Source organism: Artibeus jamaicensis, unplaced genomic scaffold, assembly GCF_021234435.1.
Source record: "Artibeus jamaicensis isolate MK-2021 breed Jamaican fruit bat unplaced genomic scaffold, CSHL_Jam_final contig_519, whole genome shotgun sequence".
NCBI classification, from domain to species: Eukaryota; Metazoa; Chordata; class Mammalia; order Chiroptera; family Phyllostomidae; genus Artibeus; species Artibeus jamaicensis.
In genome coordinates this window covers 21,365,885-21,389,675 of record NW_026521871.1, presented here as the reverse complement: position 1 = coordinate 21,389,675, position 23,791 = coordinate 21,365,885, and the positions used below count along the sequence as shown (strand labels likewise).

The following is a 23,791-nucleotide window of genomic DNA, read 5'->3' as shown; positions in this document are numbered from 1 at the left end:
AACTCCGTGCAGATGCTGTCGATGTGCAATGGAACTGCAGTGAGAATCTGAAGGAGATGGAGGTTGTCGGGGCTGCCCTCGGGGGTGGTCTGCACCTGTAGGGAGACCGCATTTGAGAGATCTCTGCCTTCCCTTGAGCTCAGCCAGACCCTGGTGTGGACTTGGATGCTGAGTTTTTCTTCTTGCTGAGCAGTAGCTGCTGTTAGGCACCGTCTTGTAGCTCTGGAAGTCGCTGCTGCTGCTGCTGCTGCACCAACATCTGCAAGCCTGGTGGAATTAGGTGTGAATCCAGTCCACCAGGCCTGAAATGAGAGCTTTCCTTTCAGCCTCTGGCACCCGCTGTGTTCCCCAGGTTGGGGATGTCAGGAGCGTGTCTGCCCTCGATGACCTCCTCCCAGTTTCGGTTTCCCGGTCCTTGCGTCTCTGATGGTCCATCTGTGACAGAGGCTGGCATCTCTCATCATTGCTCTGTGCTGGGTCCCGGGTCTCTGTTTCCTCATCTAGAGAGTGAGCTTGCATTTGCACGCTAGGACCTCTGAGGACCCGTTTGGAGCTTTTGGGTTTTGTGCGGGATCCAGCAGCCCCTCACAGCACTTGGCAAACCTTTAGGGGACTAGGGAGAATTCACCTCAAAATCACTTTGGAAGATGCTCAGGGAACAGGTTGTGTAATGAAAATGGATTTTCTAAAGCTTGGGGGCTCACCACTCAAAAAATGGCAAAGGCTCGTAGACTTTCATACCCCTCGGGGCGAGGGGAATGTGTGCTCAGGTGCCGGGAACACACCTGTTTCCAGCAGGGTCGGTGGGGCCCACCCTTCCTCTCTCAACGTCCCTGCCTGTGTCTTAAACGTCGACCATTGCTCCGTCGCCCTGACTGAGGAGCGCTCACAGCTGTGAGGTAGACACTGACTCCTGCGTTGAGTGTCTCCAGACTCCTGAGCCCTAAATCTGCCTGACAGGTGTCCACAGTGCCAGGCGCTGTTGGGAAGCAGGCCCTAGGCCACAGAGGGGCAGACACATAATTATTTATGGACCCGAGACTGTGGCATGGCCTGTGAAGCCCGGGCATGGCACTGGGAGTCCTTCATCCTGGGACATTTGTTGCCTGTGAGTTAGCTGGGGACAGCCTGAGCCAAGCTGCACTTTAGGAGTCCCTGGGGGTCTTGGTTGGGCTGCATCGGGTGGAAGACATCTGAAGCTTGACTTTCAGATAAGCGAGGTCAGGCAACGGGTCCTTCACGCTGAAGCAGGGGCAAGGACGGCAGACATCGCTAGTTGATCACCCCCCCACACACACACACTGTCTTGTGAAATCCCAGGCTGTTTCATTTTGCAGGCACCCAGCTGTCCTTGCACTAAATTTCTAAGTTAGGGTGAGGTAAGGGTAGAGCTGGGAAGGAAGACGAAGTCTTTCTTCATTGAGTAGAAATATGTGTAAAAGAGGAACGATGAAAACAGGGAGCTTTTTGACAAACATTTACTGAGCTGGGAGTTTTCACGCACTAGACAAGATATTGCGCCTGCCTTACGGAGGGCAACGCTTAGATGAGAGGGGCGGCGAGCCCCAGCCCTGCAGCAGGGTGCCCTGGCCGGTTCCCTGGAGCTGTACTGGCAGGGTCGGTCGGGAGTGGCTGAGCTCTGCGTGGCATTGCGCATGGGCGTGCCATTCGCTGGCCTTGTCACCCAGGGCTTGTCTCCACTTTCTATACAGTGAGAGAGGGGCTGTTCTTTGTTCGGTTTTTTAAAAAATCTTCACTTGAGGATATGTTTTTATTGATTTGAGAGAGAGAGAGAAATGAAGATGTGAGTGACAGCCATTCAATGCGTGTCCCCCCCCCCCCCCGTACCCCAACGAGGCACAAACCTGCATCCCAGCATGTGCTCTGACCAGGAATTGAACTCTCAACTTTTTGGTGCATGGGATAACGTTCCAACCCACTTGAGCCGCCCGGTCAGGACTCTTTGTTTGCTTTTCACAGCCACTGAGAGGAGGGTGGCTTAAAAGGGGAAGTTTGAGGAAATAAAAACTAAGTGTTTTTCTCATGTCTCTTTTTGTGGCCTCCAGAAATAATTCTGGGTGCCACAGAGTATGCTTCAGGATCACGACTGACTTCGCCCCACCCCCACTTCCGGCAAAACCAGGCTGAGGCCTGGGGTGTTGGGGAAGCTGGCAGGGAGCAGAGTGGAAGGCTTGTGGTTGGTGAGTCAGTGCCTGCAGGCTGTGGCCTGCTGACTCACCGCCCTGTGCCTGAAAACAGCCCCCTGAGCACCCAGTAGACAGCATGGCCGCCCTCCTCCATGTCCCTAATTCTGTCCTTTAGCGTAGCTTCAGTTATGGTGGCAAGTGGCGTGTGCTGGAAGTCTGCAAGTGGCATTTGGGGTTTGAGCCCCTTCAGAAGGGATCGGAGAGGCTTGAGGGTGCCCGCACCCCCTCCTTCCTGCGGAGTGCAGGGCCAAGCCCGGCTGGCAGGCTCAGCCAGCAGGTATCATGAGACTTCCTCCTTGAAGCCTCCTTCATTTCCCCCTTCACTCAGTCGTGGGCTCCCGTCCTCCTCATGAACTTGTAGAAAACTTTGTTACTTTGACAAATGGGCCCCTCCCCCTGTCTCTGGGCGTTAGCACCGTGAGGGCATGAAGGTGACCTGTGTCCCCCTCAGTGGGCCTGGGCCAGCCGAGCAGTTGGCGCGCAGTCAGCACGGGACGGCCTGTTCTCCTGACCAGCTCCTGGTGAGTAAGGGCCCGCCCAGGGCAGGGGATGGACTTGGCTGTGATCGAATAGCATCAAAGGCTGACCCTGTTCTTTCCAAACCCCGGGCCTCACCCGTGGAGGGATGAGGGGTTGGGATTTGGTGCACGAGAACGTTTTCTTCTCTGCGTCACTGGCCCAGGGGAAGGACTTCCGCCACCCATCTGTGGTGGGTTCCTCTTTCCAGCGCCACCTTCAGCCCATCCCAAGGGACTTGGCTCATGAGGAAGGGGCCGGGTGGCTTCAGAGTGTTTGGGCTAAGGACTTGGCTGTGTACAGGTCACCACTAGAAAGTCCCCACTGACAACTGCTTACAGGGAAAAGCCCGCTCTGGGCCCTCAAATGTCCCAGAGTGGGAGGGCTGGGTTGGCTAGGTGGTCAGGGGCAAGCGTGGGGCTTTCAGCTGAGTGTGCTGAGCCTTCAGTGGGGTGGCAGGAAGCTCTCAGGCACTCCCACTACCTTCTGCGTAAATCTAGGTTCTAACCCTGGCCTGCAGGCCTTGTCTTCTCCCAGGTCGCCCCGTACTCGTCCCCTCTTTCCTCAGTTCCTACACCGGCCTTCTCTGTTACCTCGCCTTGCCCAGTGCGGCCCTCTGTGCACGTGCCGCTCCCTGCTCTGGGAACACCATTCCCCCAGATATTTGCAGAGCAGAGCTCCCAGTGGTGTGAGTTTGGACAAGCAGCCTCACCTCCCGGGGCCTCATTCTTTCATCCAGGCTTCTAAAAGGAATAAATGAGTTGGTGCTTGAAAGGACTTAGCGTGGGGCCTGCCTACGGCCAGTTCCCAGAGGGGCTTCTCTGACTCCCCGCGCCCCTCACCTCATCCTGCTTGGTTGTCTGCTATGTGCTGGGCCCGGGCGTAACTAGGAACTTGTGTGTGTTTGGTGTCTGTCTCCCTTCTGGAATGTCAGCTCCTCAGGGCCCACGCCCATGCCCCCAGTTCCTGGAGCCGTGCCTGGGCATCTAGGGTAGGTCGTCAGTGAATGTTTACCCAGATTTCACTGCTTGCTAAAGCCGCCTTTGCTCTGCTTTCTCCCTGGACATCTGAGATGCAAAGGGGAAGTAGCTGCCTTGCGTGACCCACCAGAACCAAACTAGACCCGGCTCTCTAACTCCTAACCCACTGTCCTTTCCTGAGTCCACCGCCTGCTGGGCTGGTGCCTGGGGCAGCTCTGTTTGGGGCATGATGTGTGCCCAGCTCACCCTCACCCGGTGCCCAGTCATCCTCCCCTGGCCCCTCTACCCCTCCCCAGGCCCGGCCCTGCCACAGGAGAGCCTTCTGCAACCAACCCTCTGCCTCCTCCCTGCAACCCTCCTCTTTGTTTGATCTTTGCTGCCCACCTGTGGTCTCTGGGCCTTGGGACAAGGCCTGACATCTCTAGGGAGATAAGAAATTGGGGCCCAGACCTTCGCCCTGCAAATGCTCTTCGGAGGGGAACAGGACAGGCAGCTGTGCATCAGGCCCGCATCCTGCCCTGCTCCCCACCAGGGTTGTTGCAGAGGCCGGTGCTTTCAGAATGTGCCTACCTTCCCCCATTTACCCTTTGCAAACTACGGACGAGAAGCACGGCCTGCTCTGCTGGGTCCCTGTGTGGAGATCACTTGGCCCAGGGTTTGGGTGCAGCTCCTGGTCTCCTGCCTTGTGGCCGTGGGGCCTGGGCCAGATCCTCCCTGGGAGGCTTCGGGAGAATGAAATGCTTCTGGGGTTGAAGGCTGAGCCGAGCCGGGTGGGTGCGCTCAGTGGGGGTGGGGGAGTCTGAGGGTGGACCTGAACTTTTGGGGGCGGGAAGTTTGCAGTGAGATTGGGGAGGGGAGAACCTTGCCCACAGCCACTGAGCGCAGGTGGGTAACAAGCCCCATCCCTAGAGATGGCGTGCTGAAAACAGTTCCCCAAACAATTCACTTTCACTAGGACCAGAATGTTGCCGCTCATTGTTCAGGCTTCGTTCCGGGCAAAACAATGCCAGGCTTCCTGGATGACCTCACTGGGGTGGGCCATCAGCCCTGTGAGGCTGGGCTGGTCAGGCTGTCCTTTGCTGTGGCCACCTCGAGTGACCTGGGGCAATGGTGTGACCAAAGAGGGCAAACTGTTTGTGTTTGGCCCACACAGGGTTTTAGGAATTGGACAATGCATATGCCCACACAGCTCGGATTTCATCCTGTCTTGAGAAATTGGAGGAGCTGGCCCCAGTGGGCCCAGTCCCTGCTCCTCCCTGTGGCCTTCCCACTGTTCTCCTGTCCCCGCCAGGCAGGCCCCCAGAGGCCTTTGAGATTTGAGGCCTTTGAGCTGGTCACACCTGAGTTAGCCTGAGTTAAGAATAGATAACAGCATTACCTTTGAAATGTTGTTAGCAAATCTGTGTAATATTTTGAAAATGTGTTTTGGTTTGCTGAGAGCAGAGCTACTTGCTTTTATTGTCAAACAACAACAACAATAATAAAAAGCAAACTTAAAAAAAGCATAAACAAGATAGAAGGATACAGTCCACATGACTCAATCAAATGATTAAATTTTCATACGTGTACCTTTATAAGAGAAAACGAACTTCCTTTGGTTAATTTCTACTTTTCAAAATTAGGTGCCCCAGGTGGAGGGCGAAACTGTGCTGTTAACACAGCACACTTTTGAGGGGGGAGGGCGCTCGGTTGGCACATGTTCCCAGGCCAGGATGGCGTGTGGCAGAAGCTACTGCTTGACCGCAGGCGTCTCCCTCACCAGGCCTTCCCCGAGCCTGCAGTCTGTGGAGACGGCGCTCGCACGAGCCCCTTCAGACCCAGCAGAGAACTCTGGGAGGCTCTGTGTGCCAGAGGAAGCCCCCAGTCCATCCCCGTCCGCCCTGGTCCCAGAGGTGTCATTGGTCCACCCAGCTCATTCCTGGGGCCCTGGCACGGACTGCTCTGCAGCTCCCCAGGCCCTGCCCCATCTCTGTCACATGGTCCCTCACTTCCCTCTTTGTCCTTGCCTACTTCCCTAATTTGCCAGCCCAGTCCAGTGGCTTGAAGTTGGCTTAAAGGCGCCAGACCCAGTCTGACTTTGTGACTTTCTGAAGTAAGTGATCCCAAATAGCCAAGTGGTTGAACACATGGAATTTAGGGGCCGAAACGGACCTGGGAGCCATTTGAAGCTCTGGTGGTCTTTTACTTGCTATGTGACCCTGGACAAGTGACTTCACCTTTCTGTACCTCATCATCAAAACAGATGGCAACGACACCGTGGAGGGGCTGAGAAAATCCATGCATCGCCCTAGCCTAGTACAGAAGAAGTGTGTATGCTGTCAGCGCCCAATAAATGCAGCCTGCTTGCTTTCCTTCTTTTTTTTAAACACTCAGGATAAAATGTCTGCCACATAGTATGGTAAAATAAAATATCCAGTATTTATTAATCAGTTAGTTATGTACCAGGCTCTATGCTGAAAATTTTATTGGCATCAGCCTACTTAATCCCTGGGAGGTGAGTTTTATTTTCACCCCCGTTTTTTTAACCAAGGAGGAAACTGAGGTGCAGAGAAGGTTGTCACTGGCCCCGGGTCACAAAGCACAGTCATGACCTCAGTGAGCCCGGAACACTGGCTCTGGGGTGGATGGGGGACTGGGAAGGAGGGCGGACAAGGGGACCAGCAGTGTGCTGCACTCTACAGCCAGCCCAGCAGGCAGGGGCCATTCCGGCCTCGGGTTTCCCTACTTGTAAAATGGGTCTATCCTCCAGGTCTCCTCCTCCCCCAGTTCTGGGACACTGGGAGTCGCTTCCCCGCTTCCCGAGGTTTGCGGAGACACGGCAGCTGTCCAACCAATCGTAGAGTCTGTGCATGTGGTTGGCCCTTTTGGAGTGGGGGGAGTACTCCAAAGAGGAAACAGAACAAGTCCCTGTCCTCTTATTTAAAAGCATGGCAGAAGCTCCTGAGAGATTAAGTCAGTCACAATGAGAGATTTAGGTCATTGTTTGATGCAGTATAGCCTCGTGGGAAGTTGTTTACTGGGAAAGGGTCAGGTCCTGTCGGGGGGGCTGAGGCAGGGAACCCCTAGCAGCTGGGCAGCTTCTCCTAGAAAAAGGGGGAAGGGCTTGGTTTCCCCACGTCCCCGGCCTGAGGCGGCAGATGCTGGGGGAGCCGGCCACAGCAGCACCTGCCACTCAACCTAAGGCCCAGCTGGCTGGCCTGCAGGCACCTGGGGCCAGAGTGGGTGGGAGGGAGGCAGACAGGACAAGCGGGCCCCACTTTGCACTGCTGCACCCTCTGTACCTCTGTAGTCCTTTTCCCCTCTCTGGCCTCAGTGTCCCCATCTGCAAATAGTGCTGAGGCCTCCCCCTCTCTCAGCTGTGCTCCAATGCCTTGGGCCTTGAGCAGACCAAGGTGGGAATTCTGGCTCCAGCCCCCTTTCCTGCTTGAACCTCAACTCCTTTTATCTGTACAACTAAAAGCCCCTCCACAATAAGGGTCTTTGAAGAGTGAATAGAAAACTGTTTTCAGACAGCTCAGCATAGAGTAAGTACTGGTAGTTTTCAATCGGGGGGAGCAAAGGAACCTCTTCTAAATCCACGGCGTTGCTGCCACCAGGCCGAATCTGTCTGAGTGGTGCCCGAGCTGACCAGGTCATCTTCATGTCGTCCCAAGGGCATGGCCAGCTCTGGCCTCAGCCTGGAGCAGAGACCAGGAGAGCTGCAGCTGGGCCGGGAGGGAGCGTTCATCTTGGAGCCTCTGTATCAGGGCCGGTCTAATCGCCTGTTGCTGTAATAATCAAAGAGGAAGCTCTTAAAATGGGGAATTATGTATCACCTTCGCTAGAAAATAGTCCTGGGCCTGGTGCCAATGAAAACAGCTCTCGGGGCAGGCGGCGAGGCAGCGCCTGCTGGGACGCCTGTGGAGGGAGCTAGTCCCCAAGCTCTGGATCGTGGGGTGGGCTGTTGGGTGTGAGGGAGAATCAGTGGGCCTCCTCCAGCGTCGCCTGAGATCAGGCTGGGCTGGCAGAGGGACAGCAGAAGCAGAGCCAAGAATTCGGGCACATCACAGGCACTGTCACAACCAGTTTCACGACCTTGGGAGTGTCACTTGGCTCTCTGGGCCTTACTGATTTCACCCTGAGTAGGACTGACCCCAAGGTCAGGCTGGACCCGATAATAATTATAGCAGTAATAACAACAGTAACACTAGCAGCTACTATTTAGGGAGTACACGCCACATGCCAACTAGTGTTCTAAGCACTTTCTACACACCTCTCTCATCAGTCCCCACCACATCCCTGTGAGGTGGGTACGATTATCCCCCCTTTACAGATGAGGACACTGGAGACCAGAGAGGCTGAATAATTTGCCTGAGGTCACCCAGCCAAGAAGTGGCTGTCAGCACCGAAGCCAGGGTTTGAGCTTTGATGCCTGCAGGGGCCAGGCTATCGCTCGAGGGCCCGGAGCGGCGTGCAGGGCGTCTGAGCCTGAGGAGGTGATGGACTGCAAAAGTTCGGTGGGGCTAGGATCCCGAGGAGAAGGGGCCCTGGTGGCAGGCTGTGGGGAGTGGCTGGGTTTTCTTCTAGGAGAGGTTGGAGGGTCGCCTGGGAGGGCCTGACGGTCTGAATCCGTGAGTTGCCTTTAGTTACCATGTTGAGAAGAGATGGAAGGGGGTGGGCAGAGTGTCAGCAGGCAGGCCTGTGAGGAGCTACCTCCCATACTCTTCCAGGACTATTGGAGCCTGCAGTGAGGTGGTTGCCATGGCAATGGAGAGAAGTGGGAGGATGCCAAGAATATATGAGAGGCTGAGTCCACCGACTTGCTGCTGTGGGCTCCTGTAGGCACAGGGCTGGTCAGACACCATGAAGGGGCTTGGAGTGAGACCCTGGAGAGGGAGTCGCGGTGTCTGCACCTGGGCGTGGCCTCATCCTGTGTGAGAGAGCATTGGGGGAGACCATGGAGGATGGTTTGGCCTGAGGGAGCCAGAGGCAGGGCCTGGGAGTGCAGCAACCCCAAGGGGGGGACAGGTGCCAGTGAAGGAGGAACACATCTCTGGGTGCTCCCTGGGAATGGGGATAAAGGAAGCCCCCCCATACCAGGCACTGATGGGCCCCAGCTCTGCCCTTTTCAGGCCCTACCTCCACCCAGGCTTGGCTGCAGGGGTGGGAAGGATGGGGCTCTGAGTGCGGTGAGGGGGCCGGAGACATCACTTTGTAGGAAATCAGCCTGGAACAGAGGAGGTCTCAGAGAACCTGTTACTCCCCTACTTCCCCCACATTTCTAGAGGGTTCTCTGAGTGCCAGTGTGGCAAGTGGGTGTGGGGGACCAGAGGACAGACCCAGGACTCTCAGGGCAGCCAGGGGGAAGCAGACCCCAGGCCCTAGTGGGGACGAATTTTGCCAGTCTCGGCTGCCTATGTGAGCAGAAGCTGGCCACCTCCCTCTCATCTGGCTGACCTTGTGAAGAGCCTTCCAGCTCTGAGATCCAAGGAGAGCCCAGGAGGGCGGAACCAACCTTCCTCAGAGGCTCAGGGGTCATTCCCTGAAAAACATCTTCACTAGGAGGGAGTTGAGTCCCACATCCTCCAATTATGCTGCCGTCCAGCCAGCCCACAATGGATCACTCAGATAACCATCGGGGGCTGCACACATTAACACTGGAACAATGCTGGCCGCTCGGGCTATTTTTACAGTAGCCATACGCCCGGCCGGACCCCCACATCACCCCAAGGGAGCAGGGCAAAGAAAGGCCATGCGGATGCCGCCACCAGTCTGCGCTCTGGGAGACAGAGGAAGGGCTCTGTGAGCCGCCCGGTGGCTCCAGGAAGCCTTTTCTTGGTCTGCTCTCCACCAGATAGCAAAACAATTGGGGTCCCCCACCCTGAGCCAGGGAGAGGAAGGAGGCGTGGGGGGAAACAGGGGTTCTGTTGTGCTTTTGTGCCTCTGCTCCTCCGGGCACGGCCCCTGTGGGCCTGGCTGCTGGGGCCGGGCCAACACGTCCCCTCTCCAGGCCCTAGGCCCTCGGGCAGCCCCCGCCTGGCTCTGCCTGGGACTGCCTTCCAGGCCAGGCCTCGAGGAAAGCAAGGCTGAGGCCCAGTGACTCGCCGAGTCCTGTGGCTGGGATGGGGCCGAGCTGGGGTTCACACTTAGCACCAGCTGCTCACAGACCCCACTCTGGGAACTGTCTACCCAACTATTCTCGCTTGATGACCTGCTGTGCACCAGGCTCTGGGCACATAGCAGTGGATGAGAGAGGTCCTTGTCCCCATGGGGGCACTACTGTGATTGAGGAGGAGGTAGTTAGCAAGGAGGCAAGGACGTGAATCAACAGCTTTTCAGGGAGTGCCCAGCAGTGTGGCAGGACAGACTCAGACGCCTGCGGACGGTGTCCTGAGAGCTGGGTGCTGAGCTGGCCCGGGCCTGCCCATGTGACGGGACCACGTTGTGTCCAGCTGATGGTTGCCAAAGGGAGTGTGAGCTACACACCGTCCGACCTTCCAGTTTTTCAAGAGAACCTAGAAATCTTCACTTTGCTCTGAAATCTGGTATTTTCAGTGGTGGCCACCAATTTGGATTGTGGGGACCAGTTGTGTCCAAGGCTGCTTGGCTGTAAGTTGGTTGCCTTTGCCATCACCCTTTCCATTGTGCAGGTGGAGAAACGAGGGTGGGCAGGCCCTCGAGCTCTGGCCCCTCTGCCTGGTAGGGGCCCACCCTTGGAGACGCCCAGTCCCTCTGGGTTGGGACCTCCCGATGCTCTTGCGCTCAAGACCAGGCTCCCAGGGAGAGCGAGCAGTAGGGACCTGAGGAGATATGGAAAGAAGGGGCTCTGTCCTGGCCTGGTGGCAGATGTCCTCTCGAAAGGGGTCCAAGCAGAGTGGGCTGAGAATGACCACAAACAGCTCCTGGAGGCTTAGGGATTTGACCTTCTCTGGGGGTCTTCCATTGCCAAACCGGACAGGGAATCAGGCAGGGAGCAGGGAGCCAGGAGGATACAAGGGTCAGAGCAGGCCAGAGAATCCATGGGGAGGGGTGGGCAAAGGGAGACTGACTGGCTTTCTTATGTGATCCTCACCAGTGCAAATTCCTTATTTTTTATGCTGCAGACATGAGACTGGTTAGCGAATTGCGAATATATTTCATAAACATGCATTTTCCGCACTTTGACGGAAACCCCACTTTCCAGGTGGTTCCCGGTCCAGCCCGCAGCCCCATCCTCATGGACTTCGCGTTTGTCTCTTCTCCAGAGAGTTGGGGTCAGGTGCCGCACTGCGTCCTGGGGGCCACAGGGGCTGTCGTTTTCTGTGCAGATCGAAATCTGGAAATAGTATCCATTCATTTCCAGAAAATTCAGGCAGGTGTTATTTGGAGGGTGCCTTAGAACTGTTTTGGATGTGTCGTATTTTGTAGCGATGGTGCCAGGGCAGGGGTGGCTTTGTGTCATGTGCTGCCATCAGGTGCAGGATGTGGTGGGACATTTGAGGACGACAAACTTGGGTTCGAGCTGCTTCTCTTCAGCAGTTGCCCAAGGAATGGAATCTGTGGATTTCTGAGCTGTCAGGTGTCCGATTGCCTGCAGGGGTCTGAGTCACTCAGGATGTTGTCAGATCAGTGGACGGACAAGGGGATGGTCAGCTCCCTGCCACAGGCCCGGGGAGGTCAGAGGCGAAAAGGGAGAAGTTGTATTGAAGACACACAGGCTGTTCCTTACCAACGACATCTTGGGTTCTGTTTTGTCCCCACAGAAAGCAAGGAGGAGATGGCCACCAAGGAGAAGCTGCAGTGTCTGAAAGACTTTCACAAGGACATCCTGAAGCCATCCCCAGGGAAGAGCCCTGGCACACGGCCCGAGGACGAGGCTGAGGGGAAGCCCCCACAGAGGGAGAAGTGGTCCAGCAAGATCGACTTCTTGCTGTCTGTGGCTGGCGGCTTCGTGGGCTTGGGCAACGTCTGGCGTTTCCCATACCTCTGCTACAAGAACGGTGGAGGTGAGTCTAGGCTGGGCAGAGAGGAGGGCAGGGACAGAGAGGGGGTGGCATCTTGTGCCCTGCTTGCCCTGGTCCCCACCTTGACCTCCCTCAGTCAGCCTTGCACCCTTGCCCCGCCCCGCTTGAGCAACAGGAGAGGAGCCTGCCTGCCTGGGAATCGGGGACCAGGGGCGCCCTGTCAGGGTCTTCCCGTGTTACCTCGAGCAGATCCCTCATACTCTGGACCGTTCAGTTTGCCATCTCTGAAGAGGGGTGATGGGACCCATGGCCCCCAAACCTCCAACACCCACACTCCCTGTGTGCCTCCTGACTCCTTACTTTATATCTTCCCTAACACTTGCTTTGGCTTCTCTAATTGAAACCAGATGTGGTTCAAAAGCAAGCCTCGCTTCCCCTCCTAAAGGGAAAACCAGTACTGTTGGCCATAATGGAAAGGTGTCCAGGAAAAAAGATACAGTAAAGAGATTTTTTTATTTTCCTGTTTTAATTAAAATTTCTTTTCCAGTTTTGCTGAGATATAATGAACGTATAACCTTGGATTAGTTCCAGGGGAACAAGGTCACGATTTGTAAGGTATACATGTTGTGAAACAATCGCTCCAAGTTTGGTTAGCGTGACTCACCTCAGAGTCACACAGTTTTTTTTTTTCTTGTCTTGAGAACTTTTAAAATCTCTCCCTTAGCAGGTTTAAGTGTTACAGAGTATTATTAACTATAGTCACGGGCTGTATATTCTGTCCCCAGAACTTACGTGTAACTGGAAGTTTGTAGCTTTCACCATTTTCACTCATTGAAGATATATTTTTTAAGGATTTTATTTCTTTTTAGAGATAGGGGAAGGGAGGGAGAAAGAGAAGAAGAGAAACATCAATGTGTGGTTGCCTTTCACAGGGCCTCCACTGGGGACCTGGCCTGCAACCCAGGCATGTGCCCTGACTGGGAATTGAACTAGCGACTCTTTGGTTCACAGCCCATGCTCAATCCACTGAGCCACATCAGCCAGGGCCATTGAAGATATTTTGAAATATCAAGGTCTTGGTTGGTTGGTCGGTTTGGGTTTTGGGTTTTTTTTTTAACCCGAAGGCTGAGAGCTAGAGCCTCTCTTGCGGTGGTGCTGCAGTCGGGAGGCCCGTGCTGGGACGGCCACTGTGCGGCAGTGGGGCCCGAGGAGACCCGGGCAGGGAGAGCTGCCCGTGACTGAGGGCTTGCCGGTCAGCAGAGGTGGGCGTGCTGCATACAGCCCACGTTAGGAGAACTGCCTTTCAGGAAATTCTGCCTTAGAGTCTGGTTTCTTAACCTTTTATAGGTCTCAGGTGCCTTTGGGACTCTGATGAGTGTTCTAGACGCTCCCCAGAGCAAAGCGCATACACATACACCCAAGTTGCCCACAGTTTCAAAGGGTTTATGGACCCGCTGAAGCCATTAGTGGACACCAGGTAGGAACCCTCGCCCCGGCTCTTTGCCCCTCACTCCTCCCCTGGCTCCCATCCCCAGCTGGAGGTGCCCACCTCTTGCTTCCCCATCGCCGCGCCCTTCCTAGCTAGTTTGCCTCAGCTTCCTGCTCTGGGCAGGCCTGAGGACAGGTAGGTGAAGGCTTCCATGAGGTGGTCCTGTTTGAGATGGGCCCTACGGGCCGAACAGCTCTAACTCAGATGGACAATGTGGGCAAGACAAGCAGGCAGTCGGCGCAGCTTCACCAGAGGCTCCGAGGCCTAAAGCACCTGGTAGACCTAGAGAAATTGAAAGGGCGCGCTGGCAAGGTGATGCCCGCTGGACAGGTGGGCAGGGCCTGGAGAATTCTCAACCGTGTCCAGGAATTTGGCCTTCACCCCTCACATCCCGCACACGTTCTCTCTGGTTCGTTGTCTGGGAGGGCTTGGGAGCGAGCACCTGCAGCTTCGGCTCTTGCGACAGACCCAGCCTGACCCCCATCCCGCTCTGCTCTCTCCACAGGTGCATTCCTCATACCATATTTTATTTTCCTGTTTGGGGGCGGCCTGCCTGTGTTTTTCCTGGAGGTAATCATAGGCCAGTACACCTCTGAAGGGGGCATCACCTGCTGGGAAAAGATCTGCCCCTTGTTCTCTGGTGAGTATGGGACAAAGGTCCGGGGCCCTGGTGTTCACTGGTTCTGCCAATTTTTATTGAGCACCTGCTTTTTGCCAGGTGCCTCATAGCCTCGTGCAGGTCACTTGGCACTGTGCCCATGAGAAGGTAGCAGCCCATACCTGATACACATGGTGCTGCTCACAGTGACTGCTCAACACATATCAGCTGGTCCCAGCTCCCTGGGCTGTCGAAGGGCAGGGAGCTAGCAGCTGCTTGGCGCTGTAGTGCAGAAGACAAGCACTTAGACTCAGGGGTCTTGCGGTCTGGGTTCCAGTCCCTCTTCCTTCTCTTGCTAACTCTTGTGACTTTGGGAAAGTCACTTAATCTCTTTGTGCCTCGATTTCTTCCTCTATAAAATGGAAACAGTATGCTTACTTCAGTGTGCAGACAAAATGACACAGTCATGTAAAAGCGCTTTGTCTTCATTGTAAGCCCCACATTAATGGTACCTTTACTATTATAACATTCAGTCCTATGCCTAGTACCTAGCATGCATTCATAATACTGTTATGATTATAATTGGCAAGAATGGGAGGATATGTATCTATTTAGTCACCCATATAAACCTGTCCATCTATTATTGTCCATCAAATCTTTCTTCTTTAAACTAGTCAATTTAATTAGATTATCCATCCATTTGTCTGTTCATGTATCCATCATCCGTCTACCCATCTACTCATTCCTCCATCTATTCATCTCCCTAACCTTCCAGCCAGTCACCAGCCATACATCCGTCCGACAAATCGCATGCCCACCCATCAGTCCAACACAAACCCATTCAGCTCTTTATCTGTCTCTCTAACCAGTTCTCCTACCATTCATCCATCTAACCACTCATTCATTGACCTATCCCACTTCCTTGCAGGATCTTCTATTCATCCAAGTATCCCATAAATCTAACCATCTGTTTTTTCACCCACCCATCCATCCATCCATCCATCTAGTCACCCATTCTCCTTACTGATATTTGCTGGTCACTGTTGAAGGTCCCCTCGGGGAGCCACAGCCTTCCATTAGAGCATGTGGACGTAGTGGGCCTGGCCTTCCTCCTGATGCGTGTCCTGCTTGTCCCCACCCACAGGCATCGGCTATGCCTCCATTGTGATCGTGTCCCTCCTGAATGTGTACTACATCATCATCCTGGCCTGGGCCACGTACTACCTGTTCCAGTCCTTCCAGTCGGAGCTGCCCTGGGCGCACTGCAACCACACCTGGAACACGCCCCACTGCATGGAGGACACTTTGCGCAAGAACAAGACCCTGTGGAGCACTCTCAACACCAGCAACTTCACCTCCCCTGTCACTGAGTTCTGGGAGTAAGGCTGGGCTCCCTGAGGAGGGAGGGAGGGCCGGGGTGGGGGCCGGGAAGGCAGCCCACTCCTTCCTCTCTCCCCAGCAGTGTGGGGCCGGGGAGAAGGTGGGTACAGATTTGGAGGTAAACCCGTGCCTTTGGTCCCAGGCCTGGAGTCCAGTCCCAGTTCTGCCATTTTATTGGCCATTTGATGTTCAGCAAGTATCTGCCCCTTTCTGAGCCTCAGTGTCTTTAACTGTGAAATGAGGGGAATGAATCGTTCTAACACCCATGGGATCTTTATGAGATTTTCTCCTGAATGCAGGTATATGTACTGATATTGTCTGAAAATGGTATAGTTTTCTTAATGTATTTTAGAAGAAATATAGTTAGCACATTGAACCTGTATGACACAGAGAAAAATGCATATGTGAAGCTAAAGTAGTTATTCAAGTGAAAAGGTAAACAGATACAGTGAAAATTATGTGTCAGTTAGCTTTTGCTGGTAACAACCACCCCACAACTCTTGTGGCTTTAAACAACAACCACTTATTTGGCTCAAGGTTTTGCTGATTGGCAGTTTGGGCTGACCTTGCCTGGGTGGTTGTTCTGGTCTATGCTGGGTTCCCTCATGGGAAGGTCAGCTATAGGGCATGAGGGTAGCTGTTCTGGGGCTTGGGGGGTTATTGGCTAGGGTGCCAGGGTCCATATGCATATGGTCTCATCACCCAGCAGCAATCTAAGCTTATTCAGAGGCAGCTTGACATTCCGAAGCAACAAATAAGAAAGTCCCAATCAAGAGCAGTTTTTAAGCCTCTGCTTATATCATTTTTTTTAAATGTCCTATTAGCCAAAGTAAGCCATAAGACTAACCCAGATTCAAGTGGTGGAGAAATAGGTTCTGTCTCTTTATGAGAGGAGTGGAGAATTGTGGGCACTTTTACATTTTACCACACTATTGTCAATAGGAGCACACACACAGGACAAACATCAGAAAGGCAGTGTGTGCGGGGCTTCAAGTCCGGTTACCTCTTAGCTGATACATGGGAAAGTTCTTCTAACGCAGCCCTTGGAGGCCAGTTAAAGGTATATTTAGTGCAGTACTTTCTTGCTCTTCATGGGCGCAGCCCCTCCAACTGGAAATAACTGCGACGAGGCCTTGCATAAAGCTTGAGAGCCTGGCGGCGGGGATGCTAAGGTGGACCCCACTCATCACGCCATGATTCTCCCTCTCTTGTGTGTGGCTTTGCTGTTTCCAAGGTGTCTCCTCCCCTCTTAGAACCCGGCCTAGGAGCAGGCCCACAGCAGAGGAGGCGGCTGCCTGCTGCTCGGCCCCAGGCATGCTTTGAGGCCGGAGCTGGGAAATAGTAGGCAAGTCAGTCAGTCCTCACTCAGATGGTGAATGTCGCTGTGTCCCTGTCATGACATGTGGGCCTTTCAGTGTATGCCCCCAGGTCCCCGGGGTTCTTTACATGCACACATTTCCCCCTGCAGACAGAGGGGGCATTGCAAGCACATTCGTCACCCCCTCAGCTGCCTACCCTTTGAAGAGCTGAGTTTATAGACAGAGAGATGCGGCACTTCATTCTTCTCACTTCAGCGGGCCTGAAACCACAGGCCTGTCCATTCTTTGCTGTGCGTGGCACAGCCTGATCACCGGGGCCTGTCCGCCCAGGACACTGGCACTTAACCCGCCACTTGGGCGCCTGCCAGGGCCTCGTGGCCTCGGGTTAGCTGCCTGGGCTCAAACCCTAGCTGTGCCACTTCCAGCCTAGCCAGGTGCCTCGCCTCCCTGGACCTTGGTGTCCTCACCTGTACCTGGAGAGGTCACAGCACTGCCCTCCCAGGGATGGCCAGCCCGAGAACCTGTGTGATAAATAGCGGCCATTGTTACTTATTTAGTGTCCTCAAAGTGGAGAAAACTCCAATTCACAGGTCCTCTTGGCTCTCCCTTTAAAGTATAGTCAGAGTCTGACCACCGCCCCCACCTACACTGCAGCCCTCCACCTTCCACCTTGGGACCCTCATCCTCTCTCTCCAGACCCAGCACTGGCCCTCCCTCTGCCTGCCTTGCCCTTGCATGTCTGTAGTTGATTGTGAGTCCAAACATGTTGTTTCTCAGCTCAGAATCCTCTCGTGACTTTTCCCATACTCTGATCTCACCCAGCCCGAGAGGATTTTAAGTGTTTCTGCTCAGTAAGTGCTCACTGACTGCTGAATCTTCTTTAAAATTTTATTTATTTATGTATATTTGGAGAGAGAGGAGAGGAGGGAGAGAGGCAGAGAAATATCAATGTGTGGTTGCCTCTTGCGTGCCCCCTACTGGGGACCTGGTCTACAACCCAGGCCTGTGCCCTGACTGGGAATCAAACTGGCGACCCTTTGGTTCACAAGCCATCACTCAGTCCACTAAGCCACACCAGCCAGGGCTAATTCTTCTTATTAATAGATATCTGCATCCACTTGGTGGTGTAGCCTGGGACAGCAAGTCACTACCCCAGTTCTGGCCTCATTTTCCCTTCTGCAAATGGCCATCCATATAAGCTGGGCTTTGAGGGGTAAGTAGAAGCTCACCAGGCTGAAAAGGCGAGAGAAAGGGCATTCTGGGGCAGAAGGGACATCCCGTGCATCCTGAAAGCACACGATTGTTTTGGGAGCAGCAAGTCATTGATTTAGTCAGAGCGTAGAACACCTGGGGCCAGGGAGAAGGCCTGAGGCCTTGAATGTTAGGCTGAGTTTGAGCTTTACTCTTTGTTTTTAGCAGGGGGACCCACGAAAGGCATACAAGAAGGGGAGTGACATGAGTGAATCTGTGTTTACTGGACATTGCTTAAGGAGCACTGGTGGGAGAAGAACTGGGGCATGTATTACGCACTGACTCTGTACTGGGCCTCAGGGGGCTTAGCCATCAGTGGGTCTGGGATCCCTTCGGGGTGAGATTCAGCTTAGAGGACTTCCCCTGAAAATAGCCACCAGCTCCCCAGTTAGCGGCTCTGGGGTTTCCATGGAGAAGGGCTTGCTGGGCTGATACTGAAGTGTGCCTGGCCGGTTCCCGTGTTGGGCTGCACAGCAGGGTGGGTCTGCCAAAGGCCGGCGCCCCTGCCCCTCGAGGTGAAGCCCCATCGCGGCTGTTGTTTCCCTTCTCTTACCTGCACCAGACGCGTGGGCCCCTGAGCTGTCTTTTCCGCGGGCAGATGGTTGCCAGCTGGGTGCTCACGAGCTCCCTGGGAATCAAAGCAGCGAGGCACCGTGGGACCCGATACTTCCTCCTGTCCCTGGACGGAGGAGCACCTCCCTGATCATCCCTGCTCCCCTCCAGTTGGACAAGAGGAGACGAGAGAGAGCGGGGGTGGTGCTCCACCCCTTAGCGTGGGAGGCTGCCCCGGCTCCCCCCGTCCCCGCTGCACACCCTCGGGGCAGCCACCTCACCTGTCCAGACCTCACAATAGCGTGGTGCCGGCACCCACAGCCTGCCAGAGTGTTAAAGCAGTTAAGACAGGGCCTCCAGGTGGGGCTTAGTAGATAGGACACGGAGGACCAGAGAGGTGAGGGGACTTGTCAGAGGGTGCTCTCTAGCCGAGTTCCCAGCTCTGTCCTCAGCCACCAGATGCTGCTTTCAGTGTCTGTTTCCATGAGCTTCGAGTCCAGGCCAAGTCCAGGGCCGCCGGCGACATGCCATGTGTGTGTGTGTGTGTGTGTGTGTGTAACCCCACTCCGAGGTTATGGGCGGGGTCTTCTCTTGGCCTGGACCCCCTGTGCCCACCCCCTCTGCAACGCTAAAGTGCCACACTCAGCGGGGGCCAGTGAGGGGCCCTCTGCCAGATCCCTGGGAAAGCCATCTAGCCATCTGTCCTCCGAAGGTAGTCGTTACACACTGGTTTTATCATTTAACTCCGAGTCGGTGCATAAGGTGGAAGCAGAGCTTCCTCCCCCAGTCATCTTGGTCCTGTTCATCCCTACTCTGGGGTCCCATCTGTCCTGAGGGTCCTGCCTTACCCCTAGCCCTGGAGGGAGACAGGCGGGGCCGAGGCTGGCCAGTGCCCTCTTTCCTCCCCAGTTCCTCCAGAGCCCTCTGGGAGCTCAGCACGTATCATTAGACTGTATTAGAATCAAAGAAATGAGTCATATTTGCAAACAAGCCCTGCTCAGCCAACCTTCCCCTGCAGCTGTGGGAAGGGGGAGGCGGGGGAGAAGCCTTGTGTGGCCCCATGCTCAGGGCGGACGGGCTCTTTTATAATTGTTGCCTCCATCAGTCTCCAGGGAAGAGCCATCGCCAATAAATGGCTGGCCCGCAGTCAAAAGGAAACGATTTGGCCCACTTGGAGGACGTATTTACATCTCTGAGTGCCGGCTGGACGGCAGCAGGCTGGCCGACTCAAAACAGACGTCCAGGCAATTCTTTTTTGGATCCCACCCTGGAATGAATCATTACTATTCTTGGACAAGAATGCAGCTCACCTCTGTCTCTCCTCCCTCTGTTCGAAAGCTGCAGGGGAGTTTGGGAGGCTGGGGCCCTCGTGAAGGGTGGCGTAGGACTCCGCACCCTGGTGGCAGGTCCCCAGGGTGGCATCAAAAAAAGAGACCAGGCCCAGGGTTGATTTTTAGCTGGATAATTTCAGGTGAATTCGTGAACCGATCAGAGCCTCAGTTTCTGCATCAACCAAATGGGTGTAATTGGTTTACTCAGCTGATGTCTGTTGAGCCTTTCCTGTCTGCCAGGCATGTTTCTGAATCCAGCAGGGATGAAGACGGACACAGGTCCTGTCTCCATGGAGATGTCGTTGTGGTAGAACAGACATGAAACAGACACCACAAACCAAATTTTAACAGAAAAGTGATAGGTGATGGAAACTAGAGCCAGGGCAGGGGAAGGAGAGTGGCCAGGGATGCTTTTCACACAGGGTGGTCGGGAGAGGCCGGCGACCCTGGTGAAGTGGTGTTTGAACAGAGACCTGAAGTGGGCGGGGGGTTCAGAGATCCTGAGGCAAGAGCATGCTCCACCTATTCTGGGAATATTCCAGAAGGCAGTGTGGCTGAAGAAGGAAGGGAAGGGGGCCGTATGGGAATGAGGCCCCCATAGGGACTACCCACTGTACGTGCAGCTTGTCCTGGACACGTCCTATTTATACCGGGGGTCCTGGGGTCATTACTAGGCACCATCATCCTAGCAGGTGTCAGGGTCTAAATGATAAGAGTGTTTGGACATGTTCAGGGAAACAAGAAGGAATGGGGCAAGTGGGGGGAGGGGGTGGCGGGCCTGTCGGCCAGGTAGTTTGGAGCCACAGGAGGGTGAAGAGAGGAGGGCATGGCCGGTGCGGGTGTTGACAGCTTGCCAAGAGCCAGCTAGAGGCTTGGAGCAGAGGCAGGAAAAATGAGCTGCTGCCACAGCCCTGGGGAGCAGCGAGGTGGTGGTGGTGGTGGGGGATGTGACCAGGTTCAGGGCAGGCTGGCATGGCCAGGAGCCACCTGCGAGGGGTGGTGCACACAGCAGTCCCTTCAGGGCATGGCGCTGCAGTTTTCTGAGCACCAGAGAGGTCCAGCAGATCCGGATCTGCTCTGTGGCTGAGGCTGGTGGTGGTTGGGCGGTGGGGCAGGGTCTGACAGGGAAGGGACCTGTGGAGGGTTCTTTGAACTGGGCCCCCTCAGAAATGGATTCAGATAGACCCACACACTTTCCGGCCTTTGTGGCTACACTTGAGATAACCTTGGAAAGGATGGGTGTCTGTCGCTTTGGCCCCAAGCCCATGTCGGGCTGAGTTAGGACAAACTATGATTGATGAGACATGTCCCATTCTTAGAACATCTGCATGGCCCATTACAAACATGTTCTAGAGTTTAAAATAATTTGTATAAAGGCGATAGGTGCACATTGAAAACATTCGAATAATGAAAAAGTATATTTAATGCCAAGCGAGCCCCGCCTCCCCCCACCCTCCCCAGTGGGTCCTCCCCAGTGGCAGTGACACAGCCATTGTGTTGCACGTCCTGCCAAAAACCTTCCTGCGTGTTTGAGCGCAGTGTGCACCCACCCCTTTCACACAATAGGGGGCACGCCTGGGTGCTGTTCCTCACCTGGCTTTGTTCACCTGTGTGTCTCCAGGACGGAGTTCCTTATCGGCACCCAGGGAGCTGTCCCGAGTGGGCGGGCTGCAGAGCATCCCACTGTGTGTCTGTGCCTGCTGCGCCCTGTCGACGGCCATTTGGGCAGCTGCCAGGGTTTGCTCTTACAGACGGCTCTGCGGGTGGGCCCTGACTTTGGCTGCACATGCCAGTGTGACTGGAGAGGAAGAGTCTCAGGACCGGCATTGCTGGGTCGAAGGAACCAGGCCCTACCCTGTCACCGGAGGCACCGTGAGATGGTACAAGGAGATTGCCACCAGTAGGAGGAAAAGCAAGCCATGCTCAGGTTCCTGTCCGTGGCCGGCCTGGCCCGTCAGTTGTCTACAGCAACCAGCGTGGCAGCTTCCCGTTTGCAGTGGGCACCGCTGGTTTCCCCAGAAAGGTGTTGGTGAACTGGCTGCTGGCTTAATGCCGGCAGAATCCCAGCTCTGAGGTTTCTGGCTTCTTGGCCAAATTGCTGTTAAGGAGAAGGCCGTCTTATGACTGGGTGCCTCCTCAGCATTAGCTGAGCACCTACTGTGTGCCTGCCTGAGGGATTCTTGTCTTTGGGTTGTCTAGATCCTGGTAGGCAAGCCAGACTTGTCAGCAAGGGTGACACCCAGTGTGAGGACAGGCAGGGGCTCTGGTCGGTGGTCTGCAGAACAACGGGAGGGCTTCCCCGGAAGCACAAGGACGGCGTGCGTGGCCTCGGAGAGGGAGCAGCGCTGCAGAGGTGGGAAGGACTCTCTCCCTGCCACTGCCATTCACGGGAATGCCGTGGGCCTCTGGCCGGCATGCCCTGGGCCTTCAGTGAAGGCACTGAGCTCTGGAGGCTGCGCAGGGAAGGCTTCTTGTTTCAAAGCTGCGGCAGCCGCCAGACCAACGAGCTTGGCAGGGCCCCAGGCGGGATGCAGTTGGCGGCCAGCCCTGCCTTATGGGGATGTCCGTGTTCTCCTGCTGCAAGGTTCCAGGTGATTCCGGCCCGGAGCGGGGCCTGGAGAGATTCTTTTTAAAGTTTGGGCTCTATTTTCTCTGTGAATCAGAGGGGCAGTTAGGTCCAGAGGCCCTGCTGGGCTTTGGAGGCAGGCGGGCCTGGGCACAGGGGCGCCAGCCCTTCCCTTGCTGTTGTGGGGGGCAGTGGGCCCCCAGCCTTGTTTCCGCATCTGTGAAAGGGGGCAAATGACCTCCAGTCCTCAGATCAGATGATGTAAATTGAAAAGAACTTTTCGGTGTCGCCACAAGCATCCACCGTCCTGCGTGACAGTGGGAAGCCCACTGATGTTGGGATGACCAGCTAAAAAAAAGACAAAGGAAAGCCACCCCTTCTTAAGGACAGCGGAACTATCTCATGGCTTGGTTCAGAGTGACCTGCAAACTTTCCATTCACCTAGTGAAGTCCTTTCATTCCCTCAACATATATTTATTGAGGCCCTACTAAGTGCCGTGTGCTGTGGTAGGTGCAGAGCACAGCAAAGAAAGGCCTGGCTCGAATGCTAGTTGAGTGGGAATTTCAAACCTGTCCAGGGTTCTCGAGTTGAAGCTTCTCTGGGGGGAAAAAAGAAGTAATGAAAACACGTCCCAGAGTCCTGACCGTGGGAGCACCCCACTGCTGGCTGAGAGCTGGGCGTGGCCTGCAAGGCTTTCCCAGCGGCATCCTGGGCGGGAGCCAGTCATGTTTTGCAGATGAGGAAACTGAGAGAGAAAGTCACACAACTCTTTCCACCCCTCCTGCTTCAAACAGGGAGCTGACTTTCGTGAGAGGGAACCCAGCATCTGCCAGGGGGGCATGCGCGCTCTGCCTCCCATGGTGTGTGGACTGGTGACCTCAGGGGTCAATGTCCCTTTGCTCAGCATGGCTGCCCTTGGTCAGTGCTGCAGCAGTCAGAGCTCTGGGACAGGGGGGGACGTTTCTGGGCATCAGGTTGCCTGGTCTGCTCAGCTGTCGGCGCCTTGTGCTGCCCTGGCCTGGTCTGGCCTCAGACGGCATCTGCCCCGTGGGCTGTGTCCGAGCAGGGCTTGTGGCTGCCCTGGGCTGATTGTCCTTCAGATGGCTACCTGTCTCCTGTCTTCCTGACTCTGCAAGGGGCAGGTTCGGCAGCACTGCGCAGGTGCCAGCAGCTGCTCTGGGCCTCTCAGCATCATGACAGTTAGAGCCACTGGGTTTCTCCGTGGCTGGCTGCAGCCCCTGGCCCTGTGGTTTGCGCTTTGTGTGGCTTTTCACGGAATCCCTGTGAGGAGGTGGGGGGTGTTCTAGGGCCACAGGTACAGTACTCTGTCCCCCTTGAGGCTTTCATTTTAGTGAGAGATCCAGAGAAGAAACATGAATAAAATAAAAGGGGCATGGGGCAGCATGGGAGGGGACGGTGGCCGTTCCCGTGTTAGGGGTGAGAGTGGCGTCTGGGAGGCTGGGTAAGTGGCACAAAGCCCAAGACTCCACGGCGGAGCCGGGTCTGCTGAGCATCGGTGACACGGTTCTCGTTTCACAGCCGAGGAGACTGAGGCTTGGGGGTTCACGTAACTTGCCCAAGGCCAGGCCGGGTTGGACCCAGGCTCACTGCCGCAGGAGTCGGGACTCATCCCCTGGGTGACTCCTCGGCAGCTCTGTGAGGAAGGTGGGAGCCGTTTC

The 23,791-nt window shown here is 55.3% G+C and overlaps 1 protein-coding gene across 3 annotated transcripts in view; it reads left to right on the top strand.

Moving 5' to 3' along the window:
• Nucleotides 1-23,791, top strand: part of SLC6A6 (solute carrier family 6 member 6) — a 78,059-nt gene that overhangs the window by 27,281 nt on the left and 26,987 nt on the right. For 2 of the 3 annotated variants that reach the window (XM_037139366.2, XM_037139365.2), the window contains 3 exons: nucleotides 11,425-11,667; nucleotides 13,620-13,754; nucleotides 14,857-15,091. In XM_037139366.2, the coding sequence (XP_036995261.2) occupies nucleotides 11,439-11,667; nucleotides 13,620-13,754; nucleotides 14,857-15,091 (599 nt within the window). In that variant the 5' untranslated portion in view covers nucleotides 11,425-11,438. Of the gene's footprint in view, nucleotides 1-2,274; nucleotides 2,729-11,424; nucleotides 11,668-13,619; nucleotides 13,755-14,856; nucleotides 15,092-23,791 lie in introns of those variants that run through there. The other variant, XM_037139367.2, reaches the window with a different exon arrangement.